The 20,027-nt window shown below is 41.7% G+C and overlaps 1 protein-coding gene across 1 annotated transcript in view; it reads left to right on the forward strand.

The window, feature by feature from the left end:
• The window catches only part of neo1 (neogenin 1), a 160,132-nt gene that overhangs the window by 137,937 nt on the left and 2,168 nt on the right, over positions 1-20,027 (forward strand). Inside the window, 14 exon segments of the mRNA XM_022748600.1 lie at positions 2,332-2,442; positions 2,607-2,801; positions 3,898-3,993; positions 8,191-8,423; positions 12,461-12,599; positions 13,785-13,892; positions 14,203-14,397; positions 15,759-15,824; positions 16,112-16,250; positions 16,391-16,635; positions 17,253-17,345; positions 17,787-17,957; positions 18,745-19,032; positions 19,764-19,900. Coding sequence (XP_022604321.1) covers positions 2,332-2,442; positions 2,607-2,801; positions 3,898-3,993; positions 8,191-8,423; positions 12,461-12,599; positions 13,785-13,892; positions 14,203-14,397; positions 15,759-15,824; positions 16,112-16,250; positions 16,391-16,635; positions 17,253-17,345; positions 17,787-17,957; positions 18,745-19,032; positions 19,764-19,900 — 2,216 coding nt within the window.

Consider the following 20,027-nt stretch of genomic DNA (forward strand, 5'->3'; position numbering starts at 1 on the left):
CTTCAATGACCAATGTCGGACTGAAACTGCTGTATGATATCTGCTGTATCATCAGTCTGAGATGTTCACTATGTTCCATGACTAATTTGGTGAGAGAGAGTTAGCTTTGTTGTCTTCCATTGCAGTTTCTCAGAAAGACTTTTCCAATGATCTCCTGAAGGTGGGTGTGAATGTGGTGCATTTATTAGTGTATGAGTGGATGGACAGAAGCTATAGAGCTTTAGTGTTCAGTCCTAGCATTGTTCCCCCCACGTTGTGTGTTGATCTAGATCCAGCAGAGGATGGACCGCAGTTCACACCTGGAATTCAAACACATTTTAAATGCATCTCGAAGTCAACATTTGTGGTTGAATTTCACTTTGCTTCTCATATTTGGTTTTGTCTGTGGGTAAAGTTTGACTCCCTGTGATAGACTGTGGACCTCAAACAATATGAGCTGGGATAGGCTCCAGCTTCTTGCAAGCCTGCATGGGATAAGTGGGTTTAAAGACGATGGTTTGAAGTTATAGATGGTAAACCTTGATTGCTGCCAGAAAGAACAGAAAACATTCATAATATATTCAACATATGGCTGCACAAAAGAATATCGTCACTGTTTGCACACAGGAGGGATCATTGCAGAAATACAAGTAACAAAGCAGAGAAATGCAGAGGAGGGGAGTGTGTTATGGAGGCGGCTTCTTCATAAAAGCATACTGAAAAGTTAAACAGGCAATCCTAGTAGTGCTGGGGACATCCTGACATTTACACTACACTATGAATGCAGACAAAGGCATCCCAGACTTCCTCTAAATGTGGCCTCTGTGACTGCCTCCCGCTGTGTCCTCAATATGTCTTTGGGTGTGTTCACACTTCAGTTTAGAGCTGTCCACTTGGTTCACTTTCAAGTGAACAGGGCGATAGAAATGGTGACGGCAAATTGTAATTTGCACCCTCGACTCAAAACACAGCTTGTCTACTGCAGCATTACATTGAAGACCACAGACAGTCTCCAACTCGTCTGTAAAAGCTTTTATTTTGATATGACTGTTGAACATGATTTTTAAGATGACAGATGATTTTAAAGATTTTCTTTATTGTTAGGGAACAAAAAAACTCCACTGTTCCCTTTCGATGCCTTAGATGAATCCAGATTAATCAACAATTAAAGCTTTCACGCTATCAGGCTCCCATTTCATCTGTCACATATTTCTGACATGCTACAATATTTAAAACCTTGATCTTGAGATTGAAGACATGTGTGAGCTGTTGTTTGGAGTTAGTCTGGCTGTATGTCTGCTTATTTAATCAACATCTAGATTTCATCTGAATACTCTTGAGGTGGAGTTACATGCCTTACTGTACCCTAACATTACCCGCCGCTACCACCAAAATATGCACAATATCACCACACAGACACACAGCAATGGTGATTAATATTAGATGTTGTCTCAGCAACTTTCAAGTGGCCCGGCCTCACGCTGTGTGCTGCATCAAAGAGAATATACACTTAAAAGTTGATTTTTTAGAACATTCTGGGGGGTGAAACAGAGGAATGTTTGTTGGTTCAAAAGCGTTTAGAAGGAGATGTTGTAGCCTCGGAGGCACGGATGGTTAGGCAGTCTTCAGAAGCTACCCCCAAGGGTGGCCCAGAATAGGGGGTACAGAGAGAAAAGACTACAGGATTAGCATGTAGTGTGCAAATGGGACAATATGACAATGATGAAATTTTTTTTTATTTTATTTTTTTTACAGCAAATTAATACAGCTACACATCATTTGTCAGCAGGCATTCCCCTCTTTTCTGAATAGCAAAGCTGGCACCCAGCAGTGAAACGGCTCTTTCTGAAGGAGCCATAGCTTTAAAATATGAACGATTCCAGACTCCAAAAGTTTTCTTTCTACTCTTTTTAGCTCCTTAGTGTCGTACTTTCTGTGCTAGCTGCTGCTGCCCAACTCTTCTAAACGGCAGATACATTTTTACCAAGGGTGAAAAATAAATCTGAACCGCTTCCATGACATCGAGTGGAAAAGGGAGTTAATTGCACCACAGAAAACTCGATCCTTCCCTAGGGAGATTTATAGATTTTCACCTTAAATAGTGCACGGAGGTGTAAGGCATATGTTTAAAATATTTGTGCTTACAAAATATTTATTGTGTCTGTGACTCGAAACCCCACTTAACTAGCCAAGTGGAGCGAACCTTTAAAATAAATTCAGGCCTGAGAAAGACTGGGAAGTAATAATGAAAGAGGTTTTTTTTTTTTTTTTAATTGCTGCTTGAGATTCAGTTTGGCCACAACTCTAAATAGCCAAGCTTTGAATCCTCACCTGCTTGTGTTGCCTGTCCAGGTCTGGAGCGTGGGACAGAGTACTCCTTCCGGGTGTCGGCCATGACGGTGAACGGCACGGGACCGGCCACTGACTGGACCACGGCAGAGACGTTCGAGAGCGACCTGGATGGTAAAAACACCTGCTTTACTCAGTTCATACGGACTATAAACCAGATTATGTTTCCAGTGTTTTTACTGTTAAGTGATTCGTCTTTTTCAGCATTTAATCAGCTGATCGTCGACTGGAATTGAAGAACTCAGCTAAAGTTTTTATTCCTGCATTTCCCTCACCAGAATCACGTGTACCAGACCAGCCCAGCTCTCTGCATGTCCGCCCACTCATCAATAGCATCGTGGTGAGCTGGACGCCGCCAGAGAACCAGGACATTGTGGTGCGCGGTTACACCATCGGCTATGGCATCGGCAGTCCCCACGCTCAGACCATCAAAGTGGACTACAAGCAGCGCTACTACACTATCGAGAACCTTGGTAAGAACAAATCACTCGTGGGGATTCATTTTGTTTGGATGCGTGAGTTCTGTTTTTTTTTTTTTCTTTTTCATCACACATAATTACATTGGAGGATCTTCTGTCTAATTCTGCTAGGCAGTTATTGATATGACCTGTGGGACTAATTTGAATCTACATTTAAAACATTACAGTTTTCTTACTTATCAATATAAATGTGATTTAACTTGGCACTTTATACACTACTCTAATGAAGTTATTATACAGCTATAAAAACATTTTAATTACTAATCAGCGAACATACACAGACGGACACGCAAACACTATGAGGCGATTCATCTGTAGGTCATAGTGAGTATTTAGAGAATTAATGAGATCTTCTCCACCACAGGCCTTAGCCACTAATTACACAGATTGGCCTAATGGGGACACAGTAATTAAAGGCCATAATGTTTGAATAAGGCAGATTTGTTTTGGTGATTCTCACACTTGCTGTCATCAAACCAAAGGAAATAGAAAGTTTCGCCGACTGAAATATTCTGTTGGGTTCTGCTTTTGCACGAGTGCCGTTTTTCTGCATAGGGTCAGTCCAACCCTTGAGAAAATGGCACAAATTGTCTTCAGATGAAACAGTTTCTTAATAAAACTCAAGGAAGCAGCTTATTTCAGTAAGAAGCGGTGATCCCGCTCTGTTGAAAAGCTAGACACTCGATCACAGATTTTGTTCTACAGAAAAAAATCCATTTTTGTCCTACTGTGTCCATTACATCGCTCGCATTCTGTCATTGGTTTTAATCAATGTCATAATTAATCGCCATCAGCAATGCACCAGTAATCAAAGGCTCGGGAAGGGGTCTGGAAGTGGATTATGAGTCAAAGAAATAATCTTAGGAAATGGAGAGATTTAAAGGAGAAATTGTTGCAAAATATCTATATATGCATAATTGAAGCTTTCATTACAATCACAGTAAGAGAGATGATTGTATTCAAATACTCTCTCTGGCTAATATTGCAATTATGAGTCGAGAGTCTCGAGAGTTTTGGCTTGATTAGATGGCTGCATCGATTTATCTCGCTCTTCTCACCTCGCTCGCCGCTCTCTGTCTTTATCTCACAGACCCCAGCTCCCACTATGTGATCACACTGAAGGCCTTCAATAATGTGGGTGAGGGGATTCCTGTGTATGAGAGCGCCATCACCAGACCACAGTCAGGTATGTAGTAACATCCAAATCAACACATCCATCCGTTGACCTGCTTACCTGGAAATACAGTGTCTCTCTTCCATTTTGATACACTACAAAACAAGGATGCAGTCATTTCAATTATATTCTCCATATATGGAAAAAAAATCTCATTAACTGTGTTTCCTTTAGCTCATACACAACAGAAACCACGTACAGTATTATGGGATATTCAGTACTCACATTGTAAAGCTGTAGTTACCCACCCAAATAAAAAAGACTTCGACTGACATTTATCCTAGCCCTGTCTATCCTGAGATCAATATCAGACAGATTGTGTCTGGACTCCAAATTACCGCAGAGATCACGTGTCATCGGGGTGTTTCACTGCTCTAATTAACTCTCTTCTTCAAGTCTCTTTTCAAATCTCTGACCCCCTAGATTACCACTTTCTCCTGATATTAGATTACTGAGGACAAGCTCCTCATATATTAATGGAGCAGATATCCTAATGAGAAAGTACAGCCAGAAATATTATTGGAGGATAAACTGGGTTCAGAAGGGCAGATTAGTGCACATCAAATCCTGTATTTGAACCAGATGCAGGATGATAGATTCAGGAAAGGAAAAGCAGAGATGCAGAGAGGTTGAATCGTAGCTGCTGAACTTTATTACAGAAGCAACATTTCAATCCTTCAGGGTCTTCATCAGGCAAAAGATATTTTATGTACCTCAATGCAGACACCGACTGATAACAGCGGCACGGCCAATATTTTTGCCCAAGATTGCACGACAGTACTGCCACCTCAGTATGTTTGAGGTGATTTAGACACTGTCCACCAGAGAGCAATGACAAGTTTATTTTTCAGTTGCAAAATGTAGAACTTTAATATCTAAAATGTCTGTTGATGTTATGTAAGGTGAAGGGTACTGGGGTTTTTTTTTTTTTTTTAAAGCATTTTCTTTTAAATTACATTTTTCCAAACACGTAGGAGACACAACGTGACGCATAGCACTTACATAACAAGAGAAACAAAATGAAATGGTGACATGGATTCAATTCCTGTCTAATGTTCCCAGTTCTGTCATTTGCCCGCAGGGTTGTTGTCCATTTCGGTCCAAGTTACATTTGTACTATATTTGTTTAATATCAGTATTGGCCTCAAAATTCTAGTAGTCAGTCAGTCGGGCTCTGTGACACAGCCATCTTTGCCATCTCTGTGCAATAGAATGAAACAGCTTTGTTGTATTTGTTGAGAAAATATGGACAATCCAGCTCAGTTTCCACCCACACGATCCATAATTCTTTAAGCCTCAGATCACAACCCTGTTAACAATTAGATATAGAACTTAAGTCCCGATCCAGTGTGCTTTAAAGTGTGAAATACTGCCAGTTAGACTGCATGTGAGAGGGGTTCACGCAGTTTATGTGACAGTGTCAGAAGACAACCAGCCCATGCTCCCCGGGGTGTCGCAGAATGTGGGCTGCACCCGCCTCCTCTCCCATCCAGCCTCCCACCTCCCCGCTCAGCCTTGATCACTCCAGTTTGTCTCCGCTGCAGCACTATTGCACCGCCGAGCTTGAGAGGGGTGGGATGCTGGATGACATGAATCATGTCAACATGCTTCAAGGGGGGGTGGCAGTCTAAGTGTGCACATACACCCGCGCACTGTCATACTGTACACTTCTCTCTCTGAAACTCTCTCTTCCTCACATCCTCTCTCACACACACACACACACACGCTGCACACATGCAGACCCCCTGTGGTGACTTTGGCAACCCTTCGTCAGATCCAAAAGTTTCCTCTCAAAGCAGAACCAAAGCCCACCACCATCGTCTGCTGCTGAATCCTCGGGGGCGCGTTCCCTTCCTGCCAGTTTGTTCAAGTCGGGATTAAAAAGACGAGCTGACCTACATAGTACTTTTACTTTTGAAAAAAAAAAAAAAAAAAAAACTTGGTGAACTTAGGTTGAGAGAGTGCTAGGTTGAATATGTTAAAATACTCTGATGTCTTAACTGATATTCAGGAAATGAAGGATTTTACACTGATCTGTAAAATGTCACAAAGGCAAGTCAGCGACTTTGTTGCAGTGTATTCTGCTTGTTAATACTGGAGACTGTATTATTCCAAGCTGCGTAAAGAAATGCAGCTTGTATGCCACTCCAAAAACCTCAGTGCTTCTCCACAACCACATGAATCCTTGGATCTCCATCATGCACGTAAACGCACACACACACACACACACACACACACACACACACACACACACACACACACACACACACACACACACACACACACAGACACAGACACTCTGACTCAGTCTTGGGAATATAATGAGGGCAGCTCTGTACAAAGAGGTGTCAAATAGAGCGAGGAGGAGAGGAGAGGAGAGCACCCACAAGTGATTGAGGAGGAATGTCATCGCGGGTGACTGACCAGAGCTTTTTCTTTCATTGCATCCAAACTGAGGACAGAAGCAGCCGCAGTGAACGCAGTGGCAGCGGTGGCCAGGAGGCCATCTTGAAGCGTTTCTCCTTCAGTATGCTGCCCAGAAGCTGTTTCCCTCTCATAGACACGGAGACACACAAACATACACACTGGGTTTTATGGGGTGTAATGGGCAGGCACCATACACACAAATACAGTCAAGTGTTCTTCATACAAGCACATACACACAGTAGCTCTTACAAAAACAGCGAGTTAAGCAACATGTTGTTGCTATGTAACATAGTAAATACCATTTATGGTATTCAAATGCTGGACTGGGCTTTGTATGGGGCCCTTAAAAGTGAATACCACTAAATGAATTCACTGTAATGATGAACAGATGGATATGATATACACATACAGTGAGACCAAAGGAATTTATCAACCATCAGAGATTATTATACTGTTTCTACTACCTTTAGCATTGTGGGTAATGTCACAAGTCAGTTATGGTTTTATTTGATTTACAGAATTTTCGTGTTCTGTGTTGTGTTTATGTGTTTTAATGAAGGCCTGGCTAGTTATGTAATTTATTTATCAAAGAAATTGTATTAATAAAAAAAAAATGTGAGTCAGGCAAAAGGCTCATCATTTTCATCAGATGTTACACAGTCACCTTGAAAAAAGAATTTAAGAATAAAAATTGAAAAGGTCTTTAAAAACAGATGACAAAAACAGAAGACTAATTTTAGTAAAGATAACATACAGTACACCATAATGCTACATTATTTGGTACTAATTAGAACATGCAACACAACAGCACATAATACACAACACGCAAAGCAATAATATGTTGTTCCAAACCAAAAAGGATTATTAGTTTTACATCTCTGTAAGAGGATTACTGTGATTGTACTGTCGTTCCTATAGGAGCAATGCATGTTAGTCGTTATCTAGTGCTGATTCAAAGAGTGACTGTGGAATCTGTGTGAGAAAGACCAAGCTCTACCTTTCACCACAAGCTTTCCAATGAATGCCTTTGAGCCTCAGAACAGAAGCAGCTCTCGGCACATATACATCCAACCACCACTTGTCCGTGACCCTTTTCTCTTCTCCTCTCTGCCTGCAGGTTCTGTTACTTAAAGCCCTGATATTCTTTCCACAGTTTTCAAGGACACGATGGCACCTTGTCCAACATCTCCCTGCACAGGGGGAATTGTTCCACTGCATGCAGTGTCCTTCTGTTCATCCACTTTGAATTAAAATGTTGTGAAAAGGTCTCTGATGTAAACATTTTAGTGCTGCATCTTTCTGAAAAGATTGGATCAACGCTGTAATGTGCAATGTTTAAAATGTTGACTGTAGGAATTGTGGGTATCTTTTTTCACTCTACTTTTCCCATTGACTGTAGTCTTTCCTTATGAATAGAGTGTCTCTTCCTCTCTTTCTGTAGTGCTACAGTAGCTATTGATAGAGCACCACATACTGTACAGTAGCTTCTATAGCAACCAAGTAGATGTGTCTTATTGTAGAGGTCAGTGTCTGTTTTTCTAATAGAATCTTCTCTCTCTTTCTCTTCACCCCTCCCAATCCCATCCTTGTCGCACTTCCGTTACCTTCTTCCTCCTCCATCGTTGTCAATCATTTTAATTCATTAACCTTATTTTTCTCCTGTTCTTCCCTCCCTGCATCCTGTTTTGACTTCACTGTCCAATCAACCCACGCCACGCTTCTCTTTATGTTTTAATTTTGGTCATTTTAATTTGTCTGCATGGTTTACTGCCTGACGTGCAGACCCCATAGACCCCGATGTTGACCTGTACGAACTCTTCCATGCTCCATACACCCCAGTACCAGACCCCTCCCCCATGATGCCACCCGTGGGCGTTCAAGCCTCCGTGCTGAGCCACGACACCATCAAGGTGACCTGGGCTGACAACTCGCTGCCCAAGAACCAAAAGATCACAGATAACCGCTACTACACGGTGCGATGGAAGACCAACATCCCTGCCAACACTAAAGTGAAGGTGAGAGATCATTTTACAGTTTTAAAAGGTTTTATTTCATCATTTGTTCTCAATCGTCAGAGAATGACTTCCCCAACAAAAGCTGCGGTTTGATTTTTAAACTCAGAATGATCTGAAGCCTGGTACCGTCGAAGCTCACTCACCTTTCTCTGGTTTACCTCAGCACTTTGAAGCTCAGCTAACATGTTTACAACTGAGTGTAATTCAATTAAGGAAATCTCCAATCATTTCACTCTGATCAAACTTAAGTACTGTTCCTTCATTCAGTACAGTATGGTTTCTCTGTATTTCAGTGCAGTGGGACTTTGTGCATGCCTTCAGGCCTGCGTTTACCACAGAGATGTATTGATGTCTGATGTATTGATGTCTGATCTATTGATGCTGAAAATAAAAGGTAATATCGTGTCAGGGTCTATTACAGGTCAAAGGTTTTTGAACACCTCAAAACATTTACATCGTGTAATGTCTCAGTGTTTCTGAAATTAAAGTATAGAACAAACAAATAATAAAGATTAAAAAAAAAAAAAGAATCACAGGAAATCCTGAATTCAGCAGCTGAACACACTTGCGGCGTTCTTGTTCCACCTCCATGGGGTTTAGGTCTGGAGCATGTGCTGCTCTTTCTTCGTGACAAGCCACCGTCTGGTTCTTTGCTAATGTTTTGGCTCATTATCTCGCTCCCTCTGATATCAGTATACAGTAGTACTTCCTGCAGTACGGTATCATCCTAATAGTGCATCGGAGGGTGTCGTAAGAATTTGTTCCAACACTGCCTTTGTACACACATAGTACACACAGTAAGTCATCAGCTGGAGGAATTGTTTGCGTTGATGTTCAAGGCTTCATTTGCTTCCATTGCTGTAGGAAAGCTAAGTTAACCAATTTCTTCATCCCTGTTTTCTATGAAATTAAAATGATTTTTCAGTTTTTGTTGAGCTAAACTAATTTTTTTTTTTTACCTTGCGCAGTTTATCACTTACCTTTGTACCTTTTAAGGTTATTCACTGGACTTGAACTGCTTAAATTTCATTAAACACTGGAAAAATGGAGGTGTTCTAAAACTTCTGACAGGTATTGTATATAACAAAGTATTCCCAAGGCAGTTTCCGAGCGCAGTGGAAGCATAATGCTGGTATTTGTAACCAAGCAATCATTCATTTTCACACAACTTTCAAAGCACTATGAAGAGAAGTAGTCACTTTGCACACATAACCATCTCAACACTGTCTTAGGTTGTGTTAGTAACAGTCTAAGGGTGAAGTCAACAGTGTTTATACAAACAAGTTCTTTTCCAGTCGTCTAACAGCTGGATATTAACAGACTTAGTGTTTGTGGTTTGTAAAATGCTTCTTCCTTTCCTTCCTATGAGAGGTTGTCTAAGGGCTCAGCTCAGCGATTAGCTGAGTCAGCTCATCTCAGTCTATAACTGTAAGTTTACTGGTTTAATTAAACCATAAAGGCGTCACCAGTGTGAGTTATGCTTAAGCCTTTCCATGACTGTACAGTAGTATTTTCATTATCTGTTAAAGTTATAATCCTAAAGATTTACATCCTGCTTGATTTGGCGACACTCGTGGTTAACAGTGGCGATAGAAAAGTGCACTTTAATGCTACAGCAGAGACACTCGTCGAGCAGCTCCTTGGTCAGAAAAACAACAGGGGAGCAGCTGGTGTATGTGTTTACAGTGCAGTCAAACAAAGTCGTTTTGTTTTGAGCAGCAGCAGCAACCAAAAATGTTTTGTTTTGTTTTGTAGATGCATTTTCGATGAGCGATTGCATAGAGTGCTAATCAGGTTGACAAATGTTTTTTCCTGTGGAAGCGTCACAGTAAAAGCCACTCTGTGTTTTGCCAATAGCAACAGTAGGAAAATGTTACTACCAGCAACTTTACACAGTTGCAATACGGCTGTAGGAGAGTGAACAGTGAACAGTGAGGCTGATGAAAAAAAACTCATCATTCACTCATCGTTTCATGTGAACTGAATCGCTGAATGTAAGTGCATTGACTGGCTGTTACAGAGAAAATACGGAGAGTAAATATCATCAAAAACATTTAATTTCATGATAACCTTGAGGATTATAACTTTAATATCAGTGTTATATTGTTCATTAAATGAGGTTGCTTGTTTTGTCTGACCAACAGATTTATGGTGATTTAGAAAAAAAACCTCACATCTGAGAAACTGAAACAAGTACATTCTGACTGAATAATGAGATGGTGATAAAACGGATTAGTCGTCAATTAATTGCTGTTAAGCAGTTATTATCCAGAAAAAAGCTCATTTTCCAGAGTTGGCGGTCAGTGAAATGACAAAGTGCAACACCGAATTATTACACTGATTTGCTGTGATCGGTGTCATACAGATGCAAAGCTAATGTCACTGTGTGTGCAGTCATGCGCCTGGGTGTAATGTATTAAATAGAGTACAAATATTTGTAGAGAGTCACAGTCAGCCGAGCCTGAAACAGGGTGTTTGAGGTTCAGCTTCTAATTCTTTCTCAATTCTGCAGCTCAATTATGATGATTGCTTATCTTCAAATACTGGATCACTGTGTGTGTGCGCGCGTGTGTGTGTGTGTTTTTGTGTGTCTGTTCACGGTTGCATGAATGTGTGCAATCCTGTGACCGAGCAGAGCTCAGATAAAGGCCTGCGTTTACTGATAAATTATTCAGCAAGGAAAGGACAAACTGAGAACTGGAAAAAGAGGGTGTAGATGTGACAGTGCATTCTTCATACAGCTAACAGAGAAGGTGCACACACACACACACACACACACACAGAGAGGGAGAGCAGCTGAATCTTGTACAGGATGCTCCCACTCAGCACTTTGTCAGTTTTTGGCCTTGACACACGAGCTTCAACCTGCCATTTTCGACCAAATATCTAAAGAGGTTTATGATTCATTCATTAATTGTTAATCAGAGCAAAATGAAAGGACAGTACAGGACAGGTGGTGTGTGATTATGATGTTATGCAACAAATTCACCGACAGAAAACAAATCCGCAAAATCACTACGACATAGTGTACAGCTCAGCCTGCTTCCATGAGTAGATGATTCTCACAGTGTGACAGTAATTAAAGAACTCCACTGGCTCATTATGTTTCTGTCCCATTTACTAAATCCAATACATTAACAAGTCTGTTAGAGCGCTCTTTTCTGGTGTTTTTTTATTTTAGCTGTGCAGCGTGGCCTCTGTGCTCTGAAAACTACATCCTGTTGAATGTATGCTAGCGTAGCCGTCGAGACCGGTCTAACCAACAGCACTGCTTTCACCTTAATGCTGCTCTTCGTCATGTCCCGTCTTCTCTTAGAGCGAACCCAGACAAGCTTGTACATTATTGAAGAGACGACTGCTCTCAAACTGGCTGCGTGTTTCTAAAGAACACAGTGTTTTCTCTTCCTATGCTACTGCCCTCTGTTTGACAGCCCCCACCGGAGAACTGCGCTTTTGTCATAGCACGCAATGTTATAGATAGGACAGTCGGAGACCGGTGGACCTGAGCCGCTGCTGCTGCTGCGTCCCCCAGCCAGCTAAAGGTTTCTTGTTATGCCAGTGGAGGTCAAGATAAATGGTTACATAACTCAAGATCTCAAATTTGCTGACTTTAATTTAGAGATTTTCTTTTCTTTTTTTTTTTTTTATACAGCTTATTTGTGTGACACTGAATTTCACACCAAACGTGATAAAGCACATCACAAAATGTAAAAGGTTCAGGTTCCACTCAGTGTTCAGTGTGTGTAACGTATCCTAACACATTCAGACTGGAAATTATCTCAAGAACTAAAACCATTAATCAATGGAGAGAAAAATAAATGGCATCTGTCTTGATAATGGAATATTCATTTTAATAGTTCTTCAAGCAAAAGTGTCTCCCGTTTATTAGTTCCTGCTTCTCACTTACAATGATAGCTGCTTGTCTTGACTGAATGTAAACTTAATTCCTACTTATTGTTTGTTTTGTGTGTGTGTGTGTTTGTGTGTGTGTGTGTGTCTTTGTCTTTGTCTTTGTGTGTTTTCCTGTCTCTCCCCAGATGGCCAACACCACCAGCCTGAACCACATGGTGACGGGTCTGAAGCCCAACACACTGTACGAGTTCTCAGTCATGGTGACCAAAGGCCGCCGCACCAGCACGTGGAGCATGACAGCGCAGGGCACGACATTTGAGACCAGTAGGAGCCCACACACACACACAAACAAACACACACACACACACACACACACACACACACACTGCAGAAACGCACAAAATGTACATAATCACAAGGACATAAACAAAGAGCACGTCCAGTGTCACGAGCCCTGAGGAAACCTGCAGCGAATTTGGTGATTGCGGAACATAATTTCAGCACTGCTGTGGACTAACCCTGCCTCCATCCAGAATCAAAATGCACAATGGACTAATTGTGATCAAAAATCAATCAATAAATAAGTAAATAATGATAATAGATCTCTATAATAATAGATGATTTGTTTACATTTTTCTCTCGATTTGCAGACTGATGAACAGATGTCTCGACCTGAGGAGCAATAGAGCCACAAACCAAGACCTGACTCTTTTATGGGTTCAAGCTTATAGAACAAAACACATTTCATTTTGATTTTCCTCCTCTGTTCTGTTTCTGTTCATCTTGCGTGGGCACAATTTGTTATTACCTTTTGCTTTGTACAGTATCAGAGGGAGGACGGTAAATAATTACTGTCTCCCCTGAGTCAGCTGAATCAAAATCGTATAAATTGACTGTATCGGTGTTAAAATGACCCATAGCGATGTAAAGTCCTTTTAAAAGCCAACGGCCATTCTGCATTGAAAGCATACAATACCCTCGTATTTGTTTACGATTCCTGCAGTGCTGTGAACCTAATGGATACTTAAATTTGCAAGCTGGAGAGTGTCAGTGCCCATACTTCACTGTAAGGTGTAAATGCTGAGTTAAAAGATGCGTCACAATAAAACTAGCATTTAAAAACAAAAACTAATTTTCTCTGAATCCACTTTTACATGTGCATTATTGAATTTAGATTTACTAGACTTCCACTGGTATGGAACGTTTTTGTTTTTTTTTGTTTTTTTTATAAAAGAGAGAAGAAGAGCCAGTTTTCATTTCAGCCCAGCCAGGGGTTTATTTGGTATATACAAGATCATAAACATAAACTCGGGACGTAAAATATGTGCTATTCAAAGACAAACCGACATACACACACACACACACACACAGTTTGCTCGTACCTTCTAGTAAACTGTAGTAGTGAGTCCACCGTGTTGATGAATTTAAAACTAATCGTGTGCATTCTTCACCCTTTACCTGACCCCCATCGTCAACACAACTAATGTCCTGTCTCAATCCCCTCTACAGTTCCCAGCTCCTCTCCGAAAGACGTGACCGTGGTGAGCAAAGAGAACAAACCTCGCACCATCATCGTCAACTGGCAGCCTCCCTCTGAGGCCAACGGAAAGATCACCGGTGAGTCTCAAAATGTTGTTTCTCGACTGAAAAAAGTAAGATTTCTGACCTGCTGTCTTTAATTTCAACCATTTAGACGTCTTTGTAACAACTCTTCACTAAAAGCTGACTAATGAAATCACATTTAGGCAGGGAATTGATGATCACATTATGTAAAATGTCCAGAGAAAATGTGTTTCCTTGCACTTTTTAGACTCTTCAGCGGTCAGAGAGGCCCCTCCATGTCCATCTCCATTTTGACTTGGAAGAATTGTAGCGGATCTGACATGTAAAGAATGTGTCTCTGTCTTTCTCACCTTCCCTGTTGTAGGCTACATTATCTACTACAGTACAGATGTCAATGCTGAGGTCCACGACTGGGTTATTGAACCGGTGGTGGGAAACCGTCTGACTCACCAGATCCAGGAGCTGACGCTGGACACCACCTACTACTTCAAGATCCAGGCCCGAAACTCAAAGGGCATGGGCCCCATGTCTGAGGCCGTAAATTTCCGCACTCCAAAGAGTAAGTTTCCATGACGGGTCACAGACCAAGATGGGAAATTGCATCCTCCCGGTGGCCAGTTCGTGTTAAAAGAAAGTATTATGAAACATCTCAGGGTCCATTTTGTGTTTCTTGTTGTATTTTTCATATGCATCATAAAGCTGTAGACTAGTTGGTGAAGAAAGTCAAGAAAGAGCGAGATATTTGTTTTAATAGTTTTAGTCTGTAAGGAGAATCAATATTGGATTTACTGGACTTTTCGGGAGCCAGGTACACGACTTCAAATGAATGCTAATGATGCTCTGTGTCTGGTGGATGTGTAAATAAACAACTGTTGGCCAACACGTCAGACATGCCATGACAGCTTCATTAGACAATAACATGTCAGGGCTTTGGGTTTGATACTTATGAAGTTAAGCATCCAAAAAAAGTCAGTTAACGCAGCTTGAAGATTTGACTTTCACTGAAACAAAGGTCCCTCATATTCCAACAATTGTGATCTAGTTAAAGCTTTGCTAGTTTGCATAGTTGAAATATTTCATCACACAAAACCTCTGATGTCTAACAATGTGCTGCTCAGCCTGGATAGTTTGTTTCCTTAAACTCTCCTGTGAGAAAGCTTCTTGAGAACTGAGACAGGCATGTTTCCCAAGCCCTATTTATTGGTTTGGGACGACCGAATTACTGTGAAGTGTAGTCAGCAAACTTTCAGCCAATTCTGAATGTTAGGTTCAGTTTGGTCGTGCATTCACTTTATTTTGTTGAAAGGCTGCATCCCTTTAAGGAAACTTTTACTCACGGGGTGTTAAGTGAAATAATTTAGGTCTTTAGCCCTGGACTTGTAGGAAGCCGTCGTAACTTTTATTTAGATGCTTTGCTCCTAATGTCAGCTTGGCTGTGTCTGAGGTTCACTCTTGCTGTTTGGTTTTCTCACTATTTCTCATTCTTCGAGTTTTGCCCCTCTCTTCCTCCTCCTCCTCCTCCTCCTCCTCCTCACAATTCCCATCTCGTGCTTTATTTCTGTCTCCCTCGCTGCTCTTTTCAGCTAACCTGTTTTTTGCTTTTTATTGTCTCTCCTCCCTGCTCTCCTTTGGCCTGTTAAGCTGAGTCCTCTGACAAAATGGCTAATGACCAAGGTAAACTGCCCCTCCACACTGTATCTTTCACTGCTGGCTCTGCACCTCGTGTATCTCTCTTTCTAAAGATTTCCATCTTCTGGGCTGATGAAAACTTGGACTGCATGACTGGCAAAATCAGCTTGTTTGTAGAAATTTTCAGATTATAATGTATCTCATGAAGGTTTGGCATTAATGTGAGAGTTGAAGAGACCATGTGAGCATGTGACAATTTCAGTAAAACATATATTTTCTGTTTTGAATCAGCCTCAAATCTTCTACCGAAGCCAGGGCCTCCGGGCAGCCAAAATCCGGATCCTGGAACTTCAGTTGGTAAGATTTTCCTCCTACCCACCTTCGTTGAGTGTCCTGTTCAGCTATTGAGTTCATTTATTTATTATAGTTATTATAGTGTCAGTCAGACACTAGTGCAGCTAGGATTTAAAAACGATGAAAATTACATCCCTTTTCGCCAACAGTGCATTTTCAAATCTGCAATTTGAACCGACTTTTGGTTCCATATTTTTGTTGCAGTTACATGTGGCTCATTCCCCTGCTCGTCACTTCCCAGCGTGTTTACAAATGTGTCTCTAGTCTAATCCAGTCTTTCTCCTCTCGAGGTAAATCAGGGGTGGGAAGCAACAGTGAAAATCACATCCTGGTCATTGTCATCATCATCTCAGTGGGAGCCTTCACCATCATAGTGGTGGTGGTGGGGGCCTTCCTGTGCACGAGGCGCACCACGTCCCACCAGAAAAAGTAAGACGCTCAGTCACATCTTTACGTTTGTTGTCCTCTTTTTGTTTCTCTCTCTAAAAGATATATCCTAGCTTTTTCTAACTTTTCATGACTTTGGCCACTTTGTCGCGTTTCACCACTGCCTGTGTTCTCCTCTGCAGGAAGCGGGCCGCCTCCAAGTCCTCAAACGGCTCCCACAAATACAAGGGAAACTCCAAAGACCTGAAGCCACCTGATCTTTGGATTCACCATGAACGGCTGGAACTCAAACCCATGGACAAGTCACCCGAGCCCAACCCAGTCATGACCGAGACGCCCATCCCCCGCACCTCGCAGGACATCACCCCGGCCGACAGCGGCCTGGAGAGCAACCCCCACCTGCAGCAGAGGCGCAACTCCTATCGTGGTCAGTCCCTCCCAACGGTGCAAGACTTAATATTTGATGTTATGGGAAAGAGATCAAAGGGAAATGTCACCCTTGCTGCCTGAGCTCACATGCATGATAATACTGAGCAAACTTCTTGAGTTTTGCTGGCAGACGGGAAACTACATTTTGAGAGCTTGACTATGAATACAGTCGGTTTTTTAGGCAGGAAATGTGCTAATACCCTCAGGTTTGCTTCCAGGAGCATGACTGGAGGAGTCTTGGAGAATTTGCGATGGTGTTTTTGTTTCACAGTTCAACACTTGTCTTTCCTGTTGCTTTTTTCTGTGGTTATCATGCAAAACATTTCATGCTTTTCATACATAATGCCCATTACTTGTCATTATTGCAGTGCTGCAAGAGCACACACTGCCACTGCTACAACTTCCTGCGAGTTCAGTAAATCCACTCAATATAATTAGTTCCCAAGAAAAGAGTGTGGTGTATGACTCTGGCATTTAGAAGTGCAACCAAAAACCAATGAATAGATCAAGGATCCTGAGATCTACAGATGGATCATTCGCAAAAAAAAACAAAAAAAAAAAGAACAGTAGAGTAGCTGCTCTTTCTTATTGGCTGGTTTCCATCGTACCTTTTAGGCCACGAGTCAGAGGACAGCATGTCTACACTAGCAGGCCGACGAGGGATGAGGCCTAAAATGATGATGCCTTTTGACGCACAGCCACCTCAGCGTAAGTGTGTGTTTGTGTGTGTGTGTGTGTGTGTATGTGTGTGTGTGTGTGTGTGTGTGAGAGAGAGAGGGAGAGAGAGTTCTGATAAATGTGAGCTTGTCATAATAAAATTTGAGAATTAGAGCACAGATACTTAAACAAATAACCAATTTACAAATATATCTCATGCTATTTTTATGTATTATCAAGGGAACAAGTCCATTTCATGCTTCTCATAAAATGTTCATTTTTATTGTTTGTTTTTCTGAATTTCCTCCTTCCTGAATTTGGACAGACAGGCAGACTATTCAAGTGTGTTTATTACAGAAAGCTGCATGTCTGTGTAACTCACCAGCAATACCACATCCACATTCATTATTACAGCTGGTGTAACATCTCATCCTGTGTGTGTGTGTGTGTGTGTGTTTGTGTGTGTGTATCCATGTCCATTTCCATTCACAGCTGTGATTAGTGCTCACCCCATCCATTCCCTTGATAACCATCATCACCATTATCACATGGGCAGCCTGGCGTCGCCAACACGAAGCTACCTCTACCACCAGGGCAGCGGGCACCCACGCCCGCACGCCTGTGCCACCCCCATCTCCCATCTAGACAGGGTGGACTCCACAGGTGAGACAAGACGCTGCCCCCTGCTGGACAGCTGACGCACAGAGCAGCACAGGGAAGTCAGACCTGGTCATGCTCATTCATTGAGTTGTCATTTGTTCATTCATCCACAATCAGCTGCCATCCTGTTAAATTCATATTTTAGTTTTCCAGAGTGTTACTAACCCCCTCTTCTCTGATATCCTTGCCTTTTGAAATTATTTTTTTTAATGCTCTCCTCTTCTCACCTCAGTCAGAGATGCCAATGATTTCAACTTTTTGTTCTCTGGTTGTTGAGTTACAGTTACATTATTGTTTTGATCAATGCTTAATCATTTTGTAGTAAAATATAAAGTAAATGGACCTTGAAAATACTTACAGTTTGCTGGTCACAGCTTGAAAACTCAGCATCGTAGGGATGCAACTAACTAGTTATTTTTATTATCAGATAACATGGTGATCGGTCTTTTGGTCTACATAATGTCCATAATGCCCATCACAATTTCCCAGAGCCCAAGTTGACGTATGTTAATCGTCCAAAACACAAAGAGATTCTGTTTCCTGTCATAAGAAAACTTCCAAATGCTCACAGATGGAGACAAAATGATCGAAAGGTTTTATGGATTACCGAATTTGTTGACAGTTTTCTGTATATTGAAGAATACATAATCAACTAAGCTATGTTGAATTGCCCTGAATCTGTATAAAGGCTTTATGAAGCTGGTTGTTGATCCCTAGCCTGTGACTGTAAAAGCTGAAGCCTGTAAACCCCTCTGCTCATTGTATCCGCCCCCATCTGCCCCCTCTCCAGAGTCGGTGAGGAACACCCCCAATACAGAACCTATCCCCCAAGCGACCGCCTCCTCCCAGGTCTCTTGCCCCTCGGAGATCCTTGCCGACCCTGAGGGCAGCTACCACGGCTCCACCACCACAGAGGAGGAGCCCAGCTACTCCAGCAACCTGCCCCCACACCGCTCAGCCCACCCGCACGCCCACGCCCACCCACTCAAGAGCTTCGCTGTACCAGCAATCCCAGCCACCAGCCATCCATCATACGAGTCGCCTGCTCTGCCCAGCACTCCCCTGCTCGCTCAGACTGGTGAGGAGGAACAAGCCTGTGCACGCACCACACACACACACACACACACACACACACACACACACACACACTCTTAAACTTAGGTCAGATCAGAGTACAAAGCAGCCTACTATCGTCCAGGCTGTTCAGACAGTGACCAGGAAAGACGAGGGAATCTCAACTGAAACTGATGGATGAGTTTCAGCCATGAACCTCAATGTCATTCATTCAGATCAGATTTGTGAATGAAAATCAACATTATTTTATGAATGTGGTGAGATTGAAAGTGTATTCTTGACAAAACCCTCACCACAAGCTCCCATTCAGTATCAGTTCTGGAGCTTTCGAGCACGATCTTCCTCAGTAGATGGAGTGGTCAGTTGTCATGGAATTGTAGATGTTTAGATTTCCATTTTTTTCAGTAGTGTAATTCGATTCATTTTGAAATTAATTTTACATTTAAGGCCGTGTGATTCAATGGAAAGCTCTTATTATTTTGTCAATCTAAAAATTTTTTAAATATTCTTCTATTTTCATTTAAATGTCTAATTGTGTATTAATCCAGCTATGTTTGATGTGAAGGGTTTCTCTGCTAAATAAAAATATTTTTAAATGTATTAATTAAAAACTATCAAAATATCTTTTTTTTTTGTGAAGTGTATTCAGTCACCCCAGATTTAATTTTTTTTTATAAGAATTCAAGATGCAGGTGTTTGTTGCCTTCACTGACTGTTATAGTTTTATGTTTTCAGGGCCCCCCACTCACCCCCATGTTGTTAAAACAGCCTCCATTGGAACACTAGGAAGGACACGAACACCAATGGTAGTCACTGTACCCAACGCCCCTGATGTGCCGGAGACCAGCAAGATGCTAGAAGATGTAGACAGCGTGAGTATAGTGCCCCACACTGGCTGCCTATAAAAAAACAATATCTGTTTTGCCAGGCCTAATGGTGGTGAATATTTAAGATTTATTCAGTCTTGTGTTTTATAAAATTATACCAATCACACATTCC

Source organism: Seriola dumerili, unplaced genomic scaffold (genome assembly GCF_002260705.1).
Source record: "Seriola dumerili isolate Sdu_G_001 unplaced genomic scaffold, Sdu_1.0 BDQW01000011.1, whole genome shotgun sequence".
Classification (NCBI taxonomy): domain Eukaryota; kingdom Metazoa; phylum Chordata; class Actinopteri; order Carangiformes; family Carangidae; genus Seriola; species Seriola dumerili.